General features: G+C 36.2%; 1 protein-coding gene across 1 annotated transcript in view; it reads right to left on the bottom strand.

Annotated features, from left to right (window-relative positions):
- The window catches only part of kaznb (kazrin, periplakin interacting protein b), a 188,261-nt gene that overhangs the window by 14,526 nt on the left and 153,755 nt on the right, over positions 1-19,980 (bottom strand). The window contains exon 6 of the mRNA XM_059328782.1: positions 3,749-3,940. Within this exon, the coding sequence (XP_059184765.1) occupies positions 3,749-3,940 (192 nt within the window). The remainder of the gene's footprint in view (positions 1-3,748; positions 3,941-19,980) is intronic.

Raw genomic sequence — 19,980 nt, 5'->3', positions numbered from 1 at the left:
CAGCGTGTCTTCTGTTTATTAAGGGCTGCAGCTGGTGATTCTTTCTTTCACAGAAAATGATGTAATCGTCCTAAAAGGTGAGCGGCACAGTAGCATTATGGAACAGTTTCTGGCTGGAGTGTGAAAACTGTGTTGGCTCATGTAAGAAGAAGACCAACTGGATCTGATTTCTTTCAGCTTCCCTCTGTTTGCAGAGAAAACTCAACAGCCATGATGATGCAACTGGTGTGGCTCTTTGCAAGCAAAAAACATCAACAATTCTCTCTGGAGAGTTTGTGCTCAGCGGAGAAGCAGGACTGGAATCTGTAGTTTTCATAACTGCACACATGTCATGTCACTCAGGACGCATTCCTCCTGACAGCGTTCATATTTTACCCTTGACATTCAAACCTGTTTTGCAGCAGTTACACAACACGGTTTACGAGCTTGCCGTTTACCACCTGCAACTCAGAGCAGGGGAGGGAACCATGCAGAGAAATAGTTTTAAACTAAACTAAATCCACCACTGCCTTTTGGGGTTTTCCCTCCAATTATTGCTGCAAGAAATTATCTTTAATGCAAGACTGATTACACTGGATTACATTATAGTTTGATTTGCTTTCATACAAGAAATAAAAACAATCCAATATTACACAATCAGTGCCACATTCCAGTCTACGTCGATACCGCATTAATATTTCAGAGTAAAGCTTCTATCGCATGATTGATGGATGTTAATTAAAATGAAGTGAACCTGGAGTCTACTTGGCTGCTCATCAGGGGCGACACCCATTTCTGAGAGCGAACAATGTCAAAACACATGCACTTATACACACAATATACACAATATCTCAGAAAAACAGAGAGATCTAAACATAAAAGATCACGATTCTTGCACACTGTTGCAATCTGTGTGCACACCCTTCATACCTCTGGCACATACAAACCAGAACTGGGAGGGAGACAAACCTTTATATTGATTTTAAAGACATTTTCCTCACAATACCATCTTTTGTTTTTGTTTGCAGAGAGCGGAGAACATTGACTAAACCACAACTGTGCACAGCTAGAGTGTTGAAATACGAATGTGCTTGAGAGAATATTGTTTTATTTAATTTGTCTTAGAAGCACAATCTTTACGTTCCTACAAAAAGCACTGTGTTTTACTTCTCAGGGTCTCTATGCTAGTCTGGAGGAAGAAAAACAGGTTTGTAATGGATTGTAGAAGATTTGCAAATTAGTTAATTTTGTTTTCTATTGTGCTTTTTTAAAACTGGGAGCCACAAAACATTGTCTTGAGCAAGATCATGATGGATGATGTACAAAGAAAGGATTTGCTGTTCTCATACACTCTGAATATGAACTGGACCATGTGTTCGATTATCAAAATAGAAACATATTAGTCTCAATTTATTAAAATCTCTGGTAACGCTTTATAATAAGGTCCTTAATAACCATTAATTAACAAGTAATAAGGCATTGTTCTCGCTTTAGATCCGGTAGTTGCAAAAAGCATAGTTAACTTATAGTTAATTTATAATAGATGAGCAATAAAGTATATTTTAATATCAATAAGCAAACAAAATAAGGTTAATAAAGGCATGGCAAAGACATAATGGGTGGGTCATGGTTGGTGTTTGTAATGCCATTATTAACACTTATATAAGCTTATAAACACACAATAATGTTAATAAGCATCTTTTAAGGACTTAAAAGAGCCTTATTACTTGTTAATTAATGGTTATTACAAGGACCTTATTCATTGCTTGTCGTACATGAATCAACAAATGTTGGTCCAAATCTTCAAAACACAGTCTAACCCTGTTAGCTTTCAGACAATTTGAAAGAGAAAACTTAATGGACATACTTACATCTAATTGTTTAGCATCCTTTCCATTAAGGGTGAGAAATGTAACATATGTAGGAGGTAATGCTCGTCTAGGTGTCTATTATTAGGAATTAATGGACAGTTGCCTCTGTGTAGCCCATTAATTATGGATTATCATTAAGGACACCTAGTCGAGACAAAACCCACTCATACTGTGGTCACATGCCAAATAATAGAAAAAGACCATTAACTTATATTTTCATGCATTTTGCAATCAAGATCTTGACTTATACTTGGAAGAAGCATGACCATCCCATAAGATTCTTATATGCAATGAAAATGTTGTTCACTACTCCAGCAAATAGGACGGACCTTGGATACGACTTTACAACTGTAATTCTTTCTAGTTAGCTCGGCTAACAGAACCTGTTGGCTCAGCTGTTAGCCAGAAAGCTAATGTTATGCTAGCATGATTCAATAAGCCAGTGTACTTTCTGCAGCTTGTGTGTTACAGTCGCCCTCCCGTGGTGTTCAGAGGATGAGGCAATAAAAGACGACACTAGGAAGTAATTGAAAACGGAGGCTTTGACTGCGTCCCTGCTGCTATGGATGGATACAGAGTGATGCTGTGTTCCCAATGCATTTATTCAGAACGATGAGCAAACAGTTTCACTGGAAACTCTCTGAAACATTGTCAGGACTGAATGGACACGCTGCAGCAAATCAGAATCGAGTGTTCACCCAGACTAATGTGAAAAACTGTGATAATTAACTGCATATAATTCAGTATGAAACATATAAGTTAACCTGTTTATGTGTTTTTTATGCACACTGTTCATTGCACCTTATTTGTTTCATAGCACCAACATTTTTATACTGTATATTCATATTTATTCTGCACTGGAATTCTATTCTACTCCGTAATACATACTCCTTCTTTAGACACTTTATTTTTTATTGTATTTTTATATTTTATTGCTTGAAGTATGCCTAGGTTGTTCTTTTTATTTAATTGTGTTGTCATTGTCTCTGTGTGTAATGCTGCTGCTACACTGTAATTTCCCAGCTTGGGATAAATAAAGTCTATCTATCTATCTATCTATCTATCTATCTATCTATCTATCTATCTATCTATCTATCTATCTATCTATCTATCTATCTATCTATCTATCTATCTATCTATCTATCTATCTATCTATCTATCTATCTATCTATCTATCTGTAACTTGGAGAAAACCTGAGTATTATATCAGGATACATTTTAGACTTGGTTCATTCTTCTGTTTCTTTTACTATTTTCAAAGAATTTCTTTGCCATCCAGTATATATGTGATTTGATTATTTAATTGTGTTATTATTGTAATTATGTGTTCTTCTTCTGTTTTTTGTGGGTTTCCATAAGAGGTCAGAAGTTTTGTGGGTTTTGTGGGAAATGCATGACACAGAAATATAAACTAACTGGCTGTATTTGCTGATACGTTATTTTCTTCAGTGAGATAAAGTTGTTTGTGTAGTTTGTTTTTATTTGATTTTTTCTTCTTTTTTTGCTGGGACAGTTAGATTGTATAAATTATATGTTGATTGTAATTCAATGATTGTAAATATTGCTTTCTTTCATTGTTATTAGTTTTTCTTTTCTTTTAAATATAATAATTTATTGTAAATATTGCTTTCCTTATCTTGTTATCTTTTTTTTCTGATGCTTGCTTTGGCAATATATACATTGTTACGTCATGCCAATAAAGCCAATTGAATTGAATTGAATTAAAGTAAATTTCACTAAGTTACAACATATCCTGGTGAGATGAAACTCGAAAGGGTGAAGCTGCCAGTGGGGAGCTCAGACAGCTGTATTTGCTGGATATCTGCGGCAACTGTTGAATCGAGGAGACTCTAGTGGGTTAGGTAAGGCGACAGGACAGGAGAGTGGCGCCTCCTGACCTTGTAAGGCCTCCTTGGCTCGGTCCAGCTCCTGCTCCTTGTCACCCAGCTGCACACGGAGCTCGGTGGCGGAGAGCAGATTTGCAGAGCAGCCTCCTTGGGTTTCCTCCAGGTCCTTACTTAACATGTCCTTCATTTGCCTCAGCAGGTGGACCTCCTCCTGAAGCTGGGCCACCTCCTCACGCAACAACACTGTGGGAGAAAGAGGCAGAGAGAGTTTGGGAATTTAGAGTATGCAGAAGAGGAATGAGGAACCACAGAGTGCAAGATTGAGAATCAGAAGAGAGAAGTTGAGGGAAGGTTAACCCTCTATGGTACAGTGTTGCCCTCAGGCAACATCCCCATTTTTGGCCTGTCAAATTTCTACAATGCATGTTTTTGAGTGATGTGATACTTTAAAAAAGAGGGAAGAGTATAGGGAACCAATAGCAATGCTTTAATTTGTCACATGATCTCCAGGAGGCCATATAGAAACCCTATTTTGCAGACTTTTCCAAAGGAAACAGCTTTGCAATTTTTTGCGCCACAAAAAAATCATTCAAAACGTCATTTCCTGGCCATTTTCCATCTGGAAAAATGTATTCCTACTGATAGGCAAGTAAACCTTCATTTTTGATAGTTTCATACACTTAGACTGTTCAAGACATTCATTTCAATGGGTCGTTGGTTCAATGTTACAATCTTGCCTAGGCAACATTCAGATAAGAAACTGGTTAAAAAAGTTCCTTTTACAATGTTTTTAAATTTAAAATGTTGTGTATTGTACCTTGTTGAAGCTACTGGATCTTTACACATGTTTATTAAATAAATTATGTTAAAATTAATTTTAAAAACTCTGTTTTTCACACCCAAAACTAAAAAAAAAAAACTAAAAAAAAAAGAATTACACAATTTCTTCAGATTATGTTTATTTAGTCTATTTTAAGACAAAAAAACACTCCAAATATTTTTTCCTAACTGGCATCATAATGCGTACCATAGAGGGTTAACGGAGAAAAACACAGAAAAAAGACACAAGAAAGACACAAAATGCTAAATGTACAAGCAGAAGGAAATGAAAGTAGAAGTATTAAACACCTGGAATTAAAAAGACAGGGTGTGATTATGCAGAAGTTCATAAAAAATTGCTCTAAAATCACATCAAACCCCCTCAAGACTCACAGCTCCCCCTCAGCTGTCACTATAGGGGTTTAAGAAATTCAGATAAATGCTGAGTGACAGGCTGAGGAGTGAAACCTGCGAGGGTAGTGGGTAAGTGAGAGACAGCAGTCTGATAAGACTTAATAAAATATCAGCGACACACTCTTGCTCCTCACTGGTGTGTTTTCCATCGGCTGTGAAACACCTCCCAACCCCCGGGGGAAAACAGACAAACAAACAGGAGCTGGAAAAACTAAGGAGAGGACACGGAGAACTCAGGAGGAAACTAATGGACAGCAGCTAGTGGACACGTTAACACGGCAACAAGACAGAGAAGATGAAACAGACAAGAGAGAGGTCTTTCATGCACTGTAAAAAAAAAACCTGTTGTTTTTATGGTAAAAAACTGGCAGCTGTGCACTGTAAAAAATGTCTGTAGATTTTACGGTGAAAAACTGCTAAACCATGACAGTCAATGACCGTAAAATGATAAATGGGTTAATACAGTTTCAGTAACAATGAAACATCGTAAATGTATATATCAGCCAAAACAGTATTTTTGACATAAAAAAAAAAATAAAAAATACAGTACTCCACTGTAAAATACACTGGCGCCATGTTTGTCGTGCAAAAATATACTGTAAAATATATACAAGCCGTCATTTTTGCATTTATTTTTTGTAAAAAATACTTTTTTTCCCTGTTAAATGTACTAAACACCATATCTCCAACAGAAATATACTGTAATATTTAATGGTAAAATCTGGCATTTATAAAGTATTTCTTGTCAATTATATGGCAGAGCAGCGTTTCTTTTGATGTAAAAACGTTTTATTTTTATGCTAAAATATGGACTAAAATGGCAATCTTAAATGGGAAATCAACAGTGCTAATACAATTTTACCGTAATATTACAAAAAGTTGCACCGTATTTATTACGGTAAAGTTCTGGCAACCACAGCTGCCAGTTTTTTTACCGTAAAAACAACAGGTTTATTTTTACAGTGTGGTTGCCAGAACTTTACTGTAATAAATATGGTGCAACTTTTTGTAATATTACGGTAAAATGATATTATCACTATTGATTTCCATATTTTATCATAATAAATAAAACGTTTTTCCATCAAAAGAAACGCTGTTCTGCCATATAACTGACAAGAAAATACTTTATAAATGCCGCATGAATTAAAGATTTTACCATTAAATATTACAGTATATTTCTGTTAGAGATATGGTGTTTAGTATATTTAACAGTGAGAAAAAGTATTTTTACAAAAATTAAATGCAAAAATGATGGCTTGTAAATATATATTACAGTATATTTTTGCTACAATCACGGTGCCAGTGTATTTTACAGTGGTAGTAATGTATTAAAAAAAATAAAAATGTAAAAAATACTATTTTGGCTGATATATACATTTACGGTGTTTCATTGTTACTGAAACTGAATTAACCCATTTATCATTTTACGGTCTTTTACTGTCATGGTTTAGCAGTTTTTCACCGTAAAATCCACATACATTTTTTACAGTGTGGGGAGAGTTTGAGTCCTGTGAGAGACCTCCTTCCCAACAACAGAGGAACAATATGTCATCATGATTTATATCGCGCACATGAGGGCAGGATGGTTTGTTACAGAAGAACGGACGCTTTTCATAAGAGCAGAGACAAATGACACACGCAGCCAAAAACAACTATACTGTAAAATCTGCAGCCCTCCATGATAAATTAATTTAGCAGCAAAAATCTTTGTGATACCTCAACACACTGCAGAGAAAAAGCAGCAACTTGGATGACGCAGGACAGTTCAGTTAATTATTAAAAAGTAGAGGAACAGTAGAAATTTTTCATTAACAATAATTGTAGTCATTTATCAGCTTCTCCAATATGCAGATATGCTTCTCCTCGTGAATGTAAATGCACTGTCTTTGAATTTGTTATCCTTTTTTTTTTTATATGAGCAATATGAGCAATTTCCGATCTTGAAACTTGTGATTAGCATTCATAAGCTGGTATTCTTTTTATAGACAAACTACTAAATCAATTAATTAATTGATTAAATAGTCAGCAGATACATGTATAATGAAAAATAATCATTAGCTGTATCCCTAGACATAAAAAAATTAACAAGAGTAAGACTATGAAGCAAAGCCTCTGTGTTCAACAGGAAGTCCTCAGAGTTTGTTTTTTTTGTAGAGTTTGTAAAATATGTCTGACAGTTCATATTAATATGCAAACAACATAACATTTAAAAACAAAAAAAATAGTATTAGTAAAATTAGTATTCAGTTATTACTATCCATGACATATTACTGGAACATATTAGCCAATCAGCTGCATCGTTATCACATATGTATCATGTGCCAATCTTTTATGACACTGTTTTGTAACTTCTCGAGCAACAGACTCACATTCCTGATTTGGGTTGGTAAATAATTAGTATTTTAATAGTGTTGTATTGTGTGCACCATTGCAAGGTTTAGTTTAAAACATAGCTAACAGTTAGATAAGCTTTAATGTCCACTACTGGTTTGATTTTTAGCAGTAGAAGTGAAGTGTAATAAAACATTTTTGAAGGTCATATGTTTATAACTGACCTAAAAATACAATCTTTTTTCAATAGCAACCCTTGTATAGTACCAATTATGTGAGAAACGTTTACTTACAAATGAACTTGAAATTTGACCCGCAGTAATGATGGTGCTAGATAAAAACTCTGGGGATCATCAAAGTCACCGAGACAATTAACGTTTCCACCACACTGCACAATTTATCCAACAGTTGGCGACACAGTTTACAGGAAAAGTCAACAGAGCACCAAGTTTCATCCTCTGGGGACCGTGAATGTCTGCACGAGATTTCATCACAATTCATCAAACGGTTATTGAATTATTTCAGTCTAGACCAGGGGTGGGCAATTAATTTTCCCAAGGGGCCACATGACCAATACCACGAAGGTTGCAGGGGCCGGACCAAAACTCTGAACTAAATTCTGCTCAATATTAATAATCCCTTTATAAAATACAGTAAATTATCTGGTTTTGAGCTGCTACTGATAGGAACACATGTTATGATAAGACTGTTAATGTGGAGTAAATCAAATATAGCAGTAAAAAGTAGTAAATACTCCAATCACTATATCACTAGTCCATTTATTTTAAACACAACTGTAAATGACCTTTAGCAAGGTTCATATTTATGTTTTTGTATTATATAGCTTGTTTTTTAATGTTTGTACATTTTCAAGGTGTTTTACAATGTTGTGATGCTTTTATTTTTGAAAAGGTGTCGTCCAGTGTAAAACGGGTGCTTTAATTTTGAAAGGTAGTGACAGGAAATAACCGGTAGAACGGTTAAATGAAAAAACGAACGGTAAATAATAACGAGTGCGTAGTAATTCATATAAAGTTGATATAAAGTATCTAAAGGCTTCTATAGTGGCTGACTGACAGGACACAAAGTTTGTTAGAGTTTATTTTCTTCTGTCATATATATTAGTGGCTATATTTGTTGTCTTAACTATAGTAAAAGTGCTTGTTAGCTCTAGTGCTAATGATAATGTTTGCTATTTTTTTGTTTCAAAACAAAAGCACTGCCGTCAGAGGCGGTTCTACACAGGGGCCTCCAGGGGCCACTGCCCCTGTGAAGAAGCCTTTGGCCCCTGCTGTGGCCCCTGTGTCAAATTAATAATAAAATGATCAATTTATAACAATGAACAATGAAACAATTCTAACCTTTTTTTTGTTCAAACAATATCTCATTGTACACAAAAGAAACCCAGAATGTGTACATTGTGTTTACTAGTATAGTTTAACTCTATGGAGTCTTATGGGGCTATTTTGTCCATTTTTTAATCCTTTTCATGTCTTTACATGTCTTTGTAAGTCATTTTGTGTCTTTTTTGGACATTTGTGTCTTTTTTTGGTAATTTTGTGTCTGTTGTTGTGTCATTTTTAGTTATTTTGTGTCTTTTTTGGTCATTGGTATCATTTATGTTTCTTTTTTTGTGTCTGTTTTAGTTATTTTGTGTATTTTTTTTGGTAATTTTGTGTCTTTTTTGGTAATTTTGTGTCTTTTTCAAGACATTCAAAGATTTTGAATGCTTAAATATCATCTTTGCCATTCTTTCGTGTGCTGATGTGACCCTCTGATTAAACACTGGCCCCTCATTGGCCCCCACAGTAAAATTGGTCTAGAACCGCCACTGACTGCCATTATATTGATTTCTAATTTCTGGGTAACCTCACGCGGGCCGGACAAGGACAGCCAACGGGCCGGATGTGGCCCGCGGGCCGCCCAATGCCCAGGTCTGATTTAGACCAAAGTGATAGAAACAACCGACCGCATAACATCTCTACTCCTCGCGGCAGGCTGCTCGCGTGGCTGAAAAATATAACAAGTAGGAAAAAAAAAAAATGTGTGTCCTTAATTTTATGCAGATCCCCCACAAGACTCTGTGTAAAATTCTATAAAATTCAAGCGCAACTGTTCATGCAACAAAGTATGTATGTGCCTGTTTGTGAGCTTGTGTGTGTGACTCTGAGAGAAAATGAGAGAAGGTCCCTGCAGGCCTGCAGCCAGACCTCGTGGGGCTGCAGCGGCTCCGATAAGACAGGAAGGGACAGTCCATCGGTCTCTGTCGACTCAGGACTATGGAAACACACCGGGCAGCTCTGTGCTGCATGTGACAAAAAGAGTTTGTTTCCCTGAGAGAGCAATCGTTCACGGCCTTCTTGCAGCTTAAATCCGCTTATTCATCTGTTTACCTGCAGGCTCTCCTATATTTGTCGCAGGGAGCGCAGCTGCTGCTTTTGATGCCACTGGACAGAAGCGTGCATTTTTTAAGGTGCTTTATTGTGTTCGGCTTAATCTGCAACTCTAAACAGGCTGTTTAAATTAACAGCTGCTCTCGCTGTGATGTGAAGGTTGGCCTGCTCTTACACTTGAGTTTTTAGAATTTGTTACTTGCAGTAATTCCCAAAGGAACCAATTCACAAAGAGTCTTTTTGCTTTTTTTTTTCTTGCTCTCCTATGAGTAGTATCTAGTGTTTCAATATCTTAGTATTACGTATCAAATAGCTGTGTTAGGGTTGTATCTAGAGGAGCTTTTACAGTTAATTTAGTGAAAAATGTGTCTAATTTACAGCTAAATCAGTTACATAATTCTCCCAAATCCAATTTTGCATTCATTACCAGCATCATCCCTTTCCCCAATAATATGCACAGACCCACACACACACACACACACACACACACACACACACACACACACACAGTTATACACAAGCACACTCTCGCACTTCCTTTCCTTTTCCAGGTTTCTTGCAGCAAATTGGGGGTGAAATTGAGGCAAAAAAAAAAAACTTCCACAGATCTTCAATCTTCTCTAAAGTTATGGCCATTTCACATTGGGGACACACAGAAAAGCTGCTTCATTGCACATTGACTTAAATCAAAGCTGCTCCAATGGCACTGATAGACTCCAACCCATCTACCTATAGATAATACCTCAGGCCACATACACACACTGCTTCATGAAGTCTAAAAAGCTTTATAAATTGGCAGGAGTCTTGAGCGAGACAGTGTGTATATTAAGGTGCAGTCTATATGCTGTTATCAACTGGGCTCTCAGCTCTGACCCTTGAGTGGTTGTGCAGTTGCAGTGAGTTTGGTCAAGCTATTAGAGTCCTCCCACAGAGAAGAAGAAGCCCACTCTTCTTCTTCGTATTCAGCAGAGGCCCATTCTATTAACTTCCCATCCAAGCCTTATTAGAGTGTCCATCACAGCCAGTCAGGACCAGGCCATCCCCCCCAGTTTCTCTCTCCCCCACCCGCATAGCACAGCTGTCACAAGCCAGCACACACACACACACACACACACACACACACACACACACACACACACACACACACACACATTCTTGTTTTTCTATCTTTGTGAGGGCCCTCATTGGAAAAGTAAATTCCCTGGCAAGGTTATAATAGTTTGGGATTTTTCATTAGTTTTGGTTTTAATTTTCGTTGTCAATTTTTGTTTTCAAATTCAGTTAGTTTTAATTAGTTTTTAGAGTCAGTTTGCTAGTTTTAGTTTAGTTTTTATTAGTTGTAGTTTTTTGTAATGGGGTATTTGTTGGGTGGGAGATTAAAGGAGGTCACAGTAAATTTTGCCTTTATTTCCTTTGTCTTATCCATCTTGATTATGTATGAAAAAAGTTGACAAAGACGAAAACGAAGGACATTTTCACTATAATTTTAGTTAGTTTTGAAACCACACAATACAGTTTCAGTTAATTATCATTATCATGTAACCTTTAACCCTTAAAACAAAGTCTGAAATCTAAAAAAAAGCCTTTAAAGAAGTGAGGACCGGCCGAAATGTCCTCACTTTGCAAAGATGTCCTCACTCTGTTGGTTAAAAACGTGTTCTGGTCCTCACTATGTAGGAAGTACAAGAACACACACACACACACACACACACACACAGTGCTGCAGTAGCTACTGTGGGCTCATGATTAGGCTTGAAAGAAAGCAGAGGCATCTCTCTTGGAAAGAAGAAGTGGAGGCTGGAAATGTGTGGATTGGCGGTCAAAGACCTGAACTAGTCTCCTATGAAGCGTACGCAGGATTAAAGTGGAGCTATTTATATACATGAATGCTCAAAGATGCTTAATGTGAGCTGCGTTGGAATATTGAGTTTGGATGAGAAGTTGAATTTAAAGTTATTGCTCTTGTTGCAAAAGAAAAAAAAAAAAGATTCTGTTTTAAAAGCAGTTTCAGACTAACTCTTCTCAGTGCAGCCACACTGATTGTCTCTCATCATTAAATAATCACGTTCTAATCAGGCGAATTTAAAGCGAGTAATCTGACAAACTCTTAGAAAGTCTCAGTTACCTGATCTGAACCAGAGAATGTGCTGCAGAGATTTAGTGTCTCAATAAGGTGTACAAGATCCGTCGTTATGAACTTCATGTGTTTTTTATGCACATTGTTCATTGCACCTTATTTGTTTCATAGCACCAACATTTTTATACTGCATATTCATATTTATTCTGCACTGGGATTCTACTCCTTAATACATACTCCTTCACTTTATCTGTTTCCTCTAAAACAGCTATTCTCAACCTTGGGGTCGGGACCCCAATTGGGGTCGCGAGATGATTTCTGGGGGTTGCCAAATCATTTTGGAAGTCAGCTCTGTCTCCACTGTGTTAAAGTGTTCATGTGTCTTTTTGGTCATTGAATGTCTTTTTTTTGGTCATTTTGTGTGTTTTTTTGTCATTTTGTGTCTTTTTTTTATCATTTTGAGGTCAATTTGTGTCTTTTTTGGTCATTTTGTTTCCTTTTTTGGTCATTTTGTGTCTTTTTTGGGTAATTTTGTGTCTTTTTTGGGTAATTTTGTGTCTTTTTTGGTCATTTTGTGGCTTTTTTGATCATTTTGTGGTTAATTTGTGTCTTTTTTGGTCATTTTGTGTCTTTTTTGATCATTTTGTGGTTAATTTGTGTCTTTTTTGGTCATTTTGTGTCTTTTTTGATCATTTTGTGGTTAATTTGTGTCTTTTTTGGTCATTTTGTTTCCTTTGTTTGGTCATTTTGTGTCTTTTTTTGTCATTTTGTTTCCTTTTTTTTGTCATTTTGTGTCTTTTTTGGTCATTTTGTTTCCTTTTTTTGGTCATTTTGTGTCTTTTTTTTGGGTGATCTGAACTGTGCGTGTGAGATTCTGTTCAGTGAGCGGGGGTCGCAGACAACATGCATGTTAAATTAGGGGTCACGACTCAAAAAGGTTGAGCTCTACTGCTCTAAAACACTATGAAAATCACAGGTTCAGTGGACCGTAGCCTATCTGAAAGCAAACCATGAACATAATGGGACGATAGAAAAAGGGTGTCAAAAATCTGTAAAGTGACAGCAGCCAACTGTTCTGCCCCGGGGAGTTAGGATGTTCACGGCTGTCGCTTTTCCACCTCGGCCTTCCTGACAATTCAAATCTGTGTAATTCCAGTTAGTACAGTGGTTCCACTCAGCTATTTCTGTCCAATACAAGGCCAGAGGCGATGCTGCTGCCTTTTTCTCTCCTCTCACAGGTACAGTAACTGATAGCTGGATAACAAGGTCATTTTACAACCTAACTACTGTATGTAGACACCTAGCGCTGACATAACTGTCCTCTTAAAGCAATATTTTAAATAGAAGACTCCTGTGAGCAGCCACAGCATGTTAACTCAGCTTTGTAGAGGAGTCAAGAGCGTGAAAGACATCTTCAACCTGTTTCATTCACCTTGAAATAGCTGCTGAATGTTCAGAGAGCTTTGAGGCTGCGGCCTCTTTAACATCTTCCTTATACGAGCTCATTTTTCCTGCAGCAGCACCTTGTAAACAATCATATAGCATACACTGCTGCGCTGTAATAACAGGTGAAGGGAAGACAGGAGGGGCTGGTTTAACAGCTGAAAACATGTTGTGGTTGTGCCTAACAACCCACAAACTAAAAAAAAGGACAAGTGAGTGAGGTTTTGTGGGCTGCACTGATCAGAAATGTTCAACAAGTCATTCAGATTTGGCTTTCCTGTCTATGTCACAAGCTGGCTCATTATAATATCTCATAGCTCCATGTTTTTTTACACGCCAATCACGCAGACTGGGCTTGGGCTATTCGGCCCAAATTTCCGTGAAACTGACACGGATTTCGCTACAATGCAAGTTAATGACAGTCATATCCCGTGGCTATTCCAACATACAAAGTGATCATGTACATTCACTGAGTGAATATTTAGAAAATATAACATATATTTCTCGCTAGAAATGTGATCAAAATCCATTTTTATGCAGAAACTAAGTCAAAATATTGATTTTTTTCACTAAAAATTAGAGAACTGTCCGCCATGTTTTTTGTTCTGACCGCCAGGACCTTGAAAGTCATGTGACTTGGAACAAATAGGAACAAATATCCATGGAATAGCCACGGGATATGACTGTCATTAACTTGCATTGTAGCGAAATCAGTGTCAGTTTCACGGAAATTTGAGTGATTCCGTGGCTATTCCACGGATTCCTGCACTGTAAAACCCAACTTGTTGTTTCAACTTAAATATCTGAGTGTTGATGCTGCGAAAGAATTTTATGTCGAGACAACAAAAACAATGGAATTAACTCAAATGAATCTTGAGATTTGACTCAATATTTTTAGTTAAAATGACTTTTTGCACAGATCTTTGTTGTATTGAAAAGGGAAAATTAGCTATGATAACAAAATCGCAGCCTTGGGTTTTACAGTGTGTGAGACCAGGTTCAAAAAAGTTTACCATGCCATGTTGGTATCTTTTTCCCCCCCAGTATAACGACTAATGACTTACTGGATCAACATTTTAAAGCCAAAATTTAAAAAAATTATAAAAATACAATCAAAACTACAAAAAATATTTTTTTTATTTATTTTAACTTCCAAAACACTATCATGCTCAGTGAATAATTTAAAATGCTGCGAATGTGAACACAGGTTGCAAGTATAAAAGAGGAAAAATGAGGATAAAATCTAGTTCTATACTAAATATATTTGACCTTGTCTCTGGTTTTACTTGGCCTATCACCTTAAAACAAAAACTGGCATTTAGTTTCAAGCCATAGAGGGAAGTTGACAACAGGGTTCAACGCTGATTATTTCTTTATGTCGTGAGGTCATGAAGAAGTCATGTAATTTGATAATGCCAATGTCATCTATGACCTCTGAGAGTTTAACAGAGGTTGAATACACTCTGTTTTTTTAACAAAAGACAGCCTGAGAAAATGTGTTTTTGAACATTAAAGCATATACACACGTTCCAAAATACAGGTATGAAGCTGAAAAATGAGCATGATATAGTAAATATAGTATAGTATTGGTTTTGACTTTAAATTAATTCACTTTCCACATTAAGCCTGAAGGAGTTTGATTTCCCCCTGCAGACTTTTCACTGTTTTCTTCTTCACTATTGGCTTCTGAGGTATTGGTGCAAAGCTATAATATGCTATCTATAAGGTAGAGAGGGTGTGTGTGTGTGTGTGTGTGTGTGTGTGTGTGTGTGTGTGTGGAAGTGGGGTGGGGATCTGGGGAATTGGAGCTAAAGGATGAAAACAGTAATTGCTTTCTACAGAAAGTGCTGAGAGATTTTCTTCTGTGGCGTTACAGGGGGTGCAGCTAATACAGCAGGACATCAAAGCAGCGTCATTAAATGGCGCATTTTCACACAAATTACTATGCAGCAAATAATTAAATCAGTAAACACAGGGACAACAATATCAAAGTTTTTCTTTAAACAAAAAAATGAAGCGACATGACAAATGTTCACTGGGTAAAAGTGTAAAATACAGCAGTACAACGAAAGCTTTTCTGTAACTGGCTGATATGAGCACAACTGTTTCAAACAACCAGGCTTTAAAATGCCTCATCAAAGCCTCCTAATAAGCTATTCTTTCATAAACTCTTCCTATTGATAAACTGAAACATCAAAAACCAGTTTCCCAGGACTTCCCAGAGGCTTGTGGTGAAACGGGAAACATTACGTAAGAGAGTACCTGCAATGCAGGTGATTGTGTTGACTCAAACTGTCATCCTCCCTGGAAACCAGCCGCCAGCGGATCTCTGTAGCAACTTGTGAGCTGAATGATTCAGTGACCACTTGAAACAAATTAGGTCCTGCTAATGTTCATCTGAGACACACAATATGTTACATCTTCCCAACTTTCATATACCAGGAACTCATTTCTTTGTTAACCCTTTAAAAAAGGCATGTTTTCTTTAAAATATCGCTAAAAATACACAGTTTATGTATTATAAAGCTGTAAAAACAGGCATTATTGGCTGAGTTTGAATGGTCCTTGAATGGATCAATAGGTTGCAATATTTCCAAAAGTAGAAAAAGTAACCAAAAACTGCACTGCAAAAAAAGAAAAGTTGGGTGAACTCAAAATTTCAAGGCAACAAACTTCGATAAAATTTTACAATTAAACTAAATATTTTAAGTTTTGTTTTTGAGTTTACTCAACTCTGAATTCAGATTTTTGTCAACTCAACTGTAAATTGTACTAACTTATAATTTTACATTGTAATAACATTTAATCCTTACTTCTGTGCTGAATTGGCACGATTGTAACGCCGCTATGAAATGTCAGCTAATGTTGCGACCACAATTTTGAGTTAGCATTGATACGCTAATGGCTACTCTTGTAGCTGTAACAAGCAGCGCCGCTAGCATCAGTTAGCCGCTAGCATCAGTTAGCTGCTAGCATCAGTTAGCCGCTATCATCAGTTAGCCGCTAGCATCAGTTAGCTGCTAGCTTTCGCTAATGACCGAATTTCACCGCTTTCCCGCATTTCACAACAAAGAAATAAGAGTTATCAGAACTATTGTCCCTTGTTTTGAACCCCAACTTAAAGATATAAGTAACAACAACTCACCAACTTGTTTTTGAGCAGACAACTGGCTTCCTTTGTTGTGCTAACTTACATTATTGACCTAAATGTCAATAATTTATATTTCCAAGTTTTACCAACTTAAATCACTGTTTTAGGCCAAAAAATACAAGTTGGCTTTTTTGCAGTGTGTGATATTTCTATCAAAATCATTTTATTCTACATGTCTCGTTTAAAACATCTCCAAAAGTAATTATTACTGCCAATGCTTTTTTATTATTATTGTTTTGGTTTTAATTGTTTATTGTAAGGTGACCTTGAGAGTCCTGAAAAGCGCCTATAAATAAAATGCATTATTATTATTATTATTATTATTATTATTATTATTATTATTATTATTATTAATAATAAAAATCCAAATAGTTCAATATGTATAGTATGTGGAGACCCAATTTTTTCCCCAATATTCATGACACTTGTCGGAACAAAATCATATGCTGTATGAATGTATGAGCTGCAGGACTTCAAATGAAACACAAAGCCACAGTGAGTAAAATGTAAAAAGAGCAAGAAATGCCCTGAAACAAATTCCTGATCTAAAACAATATGAATCATAAAGTCTTTTTAATCAAACCATAAGTACTGTGAGGTGATATTAATAAAGCTTTTTGTGTTGAGTCCTGCACCGTAAAAAAGATGATGGCTGGACAGAACAACACCAATAAAAATCTCCCAACAGCTGCACCAACAGCATGTTAAAGTGCACTCTCTAGATTTCTTTATAAGTTTTACAAATTAAATCCACTCATGGCTAATTGAGGAACATCTTGCTCACATGATGACTGCTACTATTCCCATAACTAGCCATATTTGTCGTGTTTTTACTCCCATTATTACTACTGCTGTTATTATTATCATTCTACTAGAATCTTAAACTGATTGTTTATGATCAGTTGTTTTTTGGTCTTTTGTTTTTGAGATGATAACATGTGCTTGTATGGATTTTTGTTTGTTTTTTTTGTCTTGTTTGTTTTTGTTGTTTTAAGTGTTTTGTTATAATCAAAGTTTTGCTGGTGTAGGCTACTGAAAATCCATTGTATGTGATGTCAGACCATGTTTTTTTAAAAATTATTGTTCAAGTAGGGGGCAGACAAACATAAGAAATGTTTTCTTCTTGCTGCTCCTTTCTAATCATGAAGGTGTAGTGTGTCTCACATTTTGTTGTCCACTTTCATGAAAGGAACAAAATAAATAAATAAATAAATAAATTAATTAAAATTCTATTACGTTTGATGCTTGTGTTAATTTTCATTATTAGTCATATTTCTGTTCCATTACAGCTATTACTACTGATAATTCTGTTGTTATTTTCATTCCGTTAAACTTTACTGCTAATGCCACTATTAGTAATAGACATTATTATAGTGTTAGTGCTGTTATTGTCTGACTCTTTCTCTCCTCTCTCACATTATGTGGATTGTAACTTAATTATGTTGACATTTTGTACAAATGACCTCCCTCATCTGTTGCTCTCCCTAAGGTTTCTTCCATTTTTCCCCCATTAAAGTTGTTTTTTCCCCCCAAATTTGTAATTTTGGACTATATGTACACTGTAAAAAATAATCTGTTTAATTTACGGAAAAATACCGGCAGCTGTGGTTGCCAGAACCTCACCGTAAAAATTACAGTGAGTGGGTTTTCTATTCTAAATTTAAATGTAAATATCAGCAAAAAATGTCATTTAGACTGAATAATCCTGTTATTTTTTAGGGTTATTGTGTCATTCATTCACACATCATGGTATTTCTCCATAAATTTTGCATGAAACTGTTATATTTTTACAGCAAAACTGTGTGTTTCTTCCAGTTTATGACAGTAAAAGTAAAAGTTTTGTGCTATTCTTTGATTTACGGTAATTAAAAGTGTCTAATACGGTGATATACAATTTTTTTTTGACAGTGTTTTACTGTTATTTCTACAAACATTTTTCACAGTGTACAGTACAAGTTTATTCTGTATTGCGTATTAGGTTGCTCTGCAATTACACCTGCAGGAGACTTGATGGGTTGAATGTCTGTTGACTAATTAAGTGATGAAACTAATCAAGGTTAACATTAAAACATTTTCTTATTCATCAAATACAGACACGCAGCTATGAAAATAAGTGGATGAGGCAGAGATGAAATGGTTCATCGCTAGTTTGGAGAGTGAAAACCTGAGGGTGAACAGCGGCCTTGGCATTATATATGTATTATTATTACCTAATCAATTATGAGTATATACTCATTGTTATATTAGACTGTGCAATGCAGTGTTTTCCCCTGTTGCTGCTGGATTACTTGATTGTCTTTGTGTGGGTGTTCGTGTATATGTGTGCGTGTTTGTGTGTCTGCTCACAGCCGGCTATTTCTGCACTGTATTATGAGAGCAGCATATGTCTGGTGAGCTCTGGCCTCCACTAATTACAGTATAAAGATCAGTTGAGATTGCTCTGGGAGAAGACAGCAGTCTGCTTCAGCTCTTGATTAAACTCATCATGCAGGTAACACTATAGCCTTGACAGGCAGGAAAAACAGAGCGTGGATGGACTGAAATAAACCCAGCAAGTTATGCATTGACAATGAACGTGCAATAAGCCTCATCATATTAATAATCTGAGTTGCTTTAGAGTGCTTCTTCATATGACACTCAGTCTGTCTCAAGAAGATAAAGCTGCACAGGAGAGAATATGTTTAATAAAGCACCTGTCAACATGAACAGTGTTGAACAGTCATTCATTCATCTCTAACACCACCATGAGGTTCACATGTGGTTTAAGTTGTCTCAACAACTGTTAGCTTGATTGTCATGAAATTTGCTATTTTTGCATTTTCCCTCACGGATGATTTCTTGTAACTTTCATGATCCCCTGAGCTTTATTCTTGCACCAGGAGCAAAATTCAAAATGTCTAATACTTAAGACAACGTGCAAAACTAATGATAAGCTCAGTGGCGGTTCTACACAGGGGCCTACAGGGGCCACTGCCCCTGTGAAGAAGCCCTTGGCCCCTGCTGTGGCCCCTGTGTCAAATTAATAATAAAATGATCAATTTATAACGATGGACGACGGAACAATTCTTATCTGCTTTTTGTTTAAACAATATCTCATTGTGCACAAAAGGAACCCATAATGTGTACATTGTATAATAGTTTAATTGTGCAATAAAAGCTTGTGTATATATAAAAAAAGATCCCCACAGTAAAATTGGTCTAGAACCGCCACTGGATAAGCTTCAGCCTCATTGTAAGTTATGCACACATTTGCAAGTGTTAGCATGCTTACATGCTAAACTGTGTGACCCCTACAGGTGAAATCACAAAATTATTGTGTGGCTTCCACTAAAACTGCAAAAATAAAACAAACAATGCAATTCTTAGAGAGAAAACACTGAGAGAGTGTCTGTGTTTCTGTGGTATTTGTGCATATTTTAATTCGCAGCCTAATTTGCAGACATTTTGCAATTGGCCCTTTCTATTCAATCAAAAACAGTCTAATTAACTAAGATAAGTGCTAAGAGCCACATTTAGTTACAGTGAAATTATTGGTGTACTATGAGAGTTGGTGGAATTAATAAGGGGTGTGCTCTGTCCACTGATAGACTGTGATATCAATAGATATATGGTAAAATATATTTGGTTTCTCTCTGTCATGTTTAAATTCCTGAAG

Source organism: Centropristis striata, chromosome 3 (assembly GCF_030273125.1).
Source record: "Centropristis striata isolate RG_2023a ecotype Rhode Island chromosome 3, C.striata_1.0, whole genome shotgun sequence".
Lineage (NCBI taxonomy): Eukaryota > Metazoa > Chordata > Actinopteri > Perciformes > Serranidae > Centropristis > Centropristis striata.
Note: the sequence above shows the minus strand (reverse complement) of the source record. Positions and strands in the feature narration are given on the sequence as shown.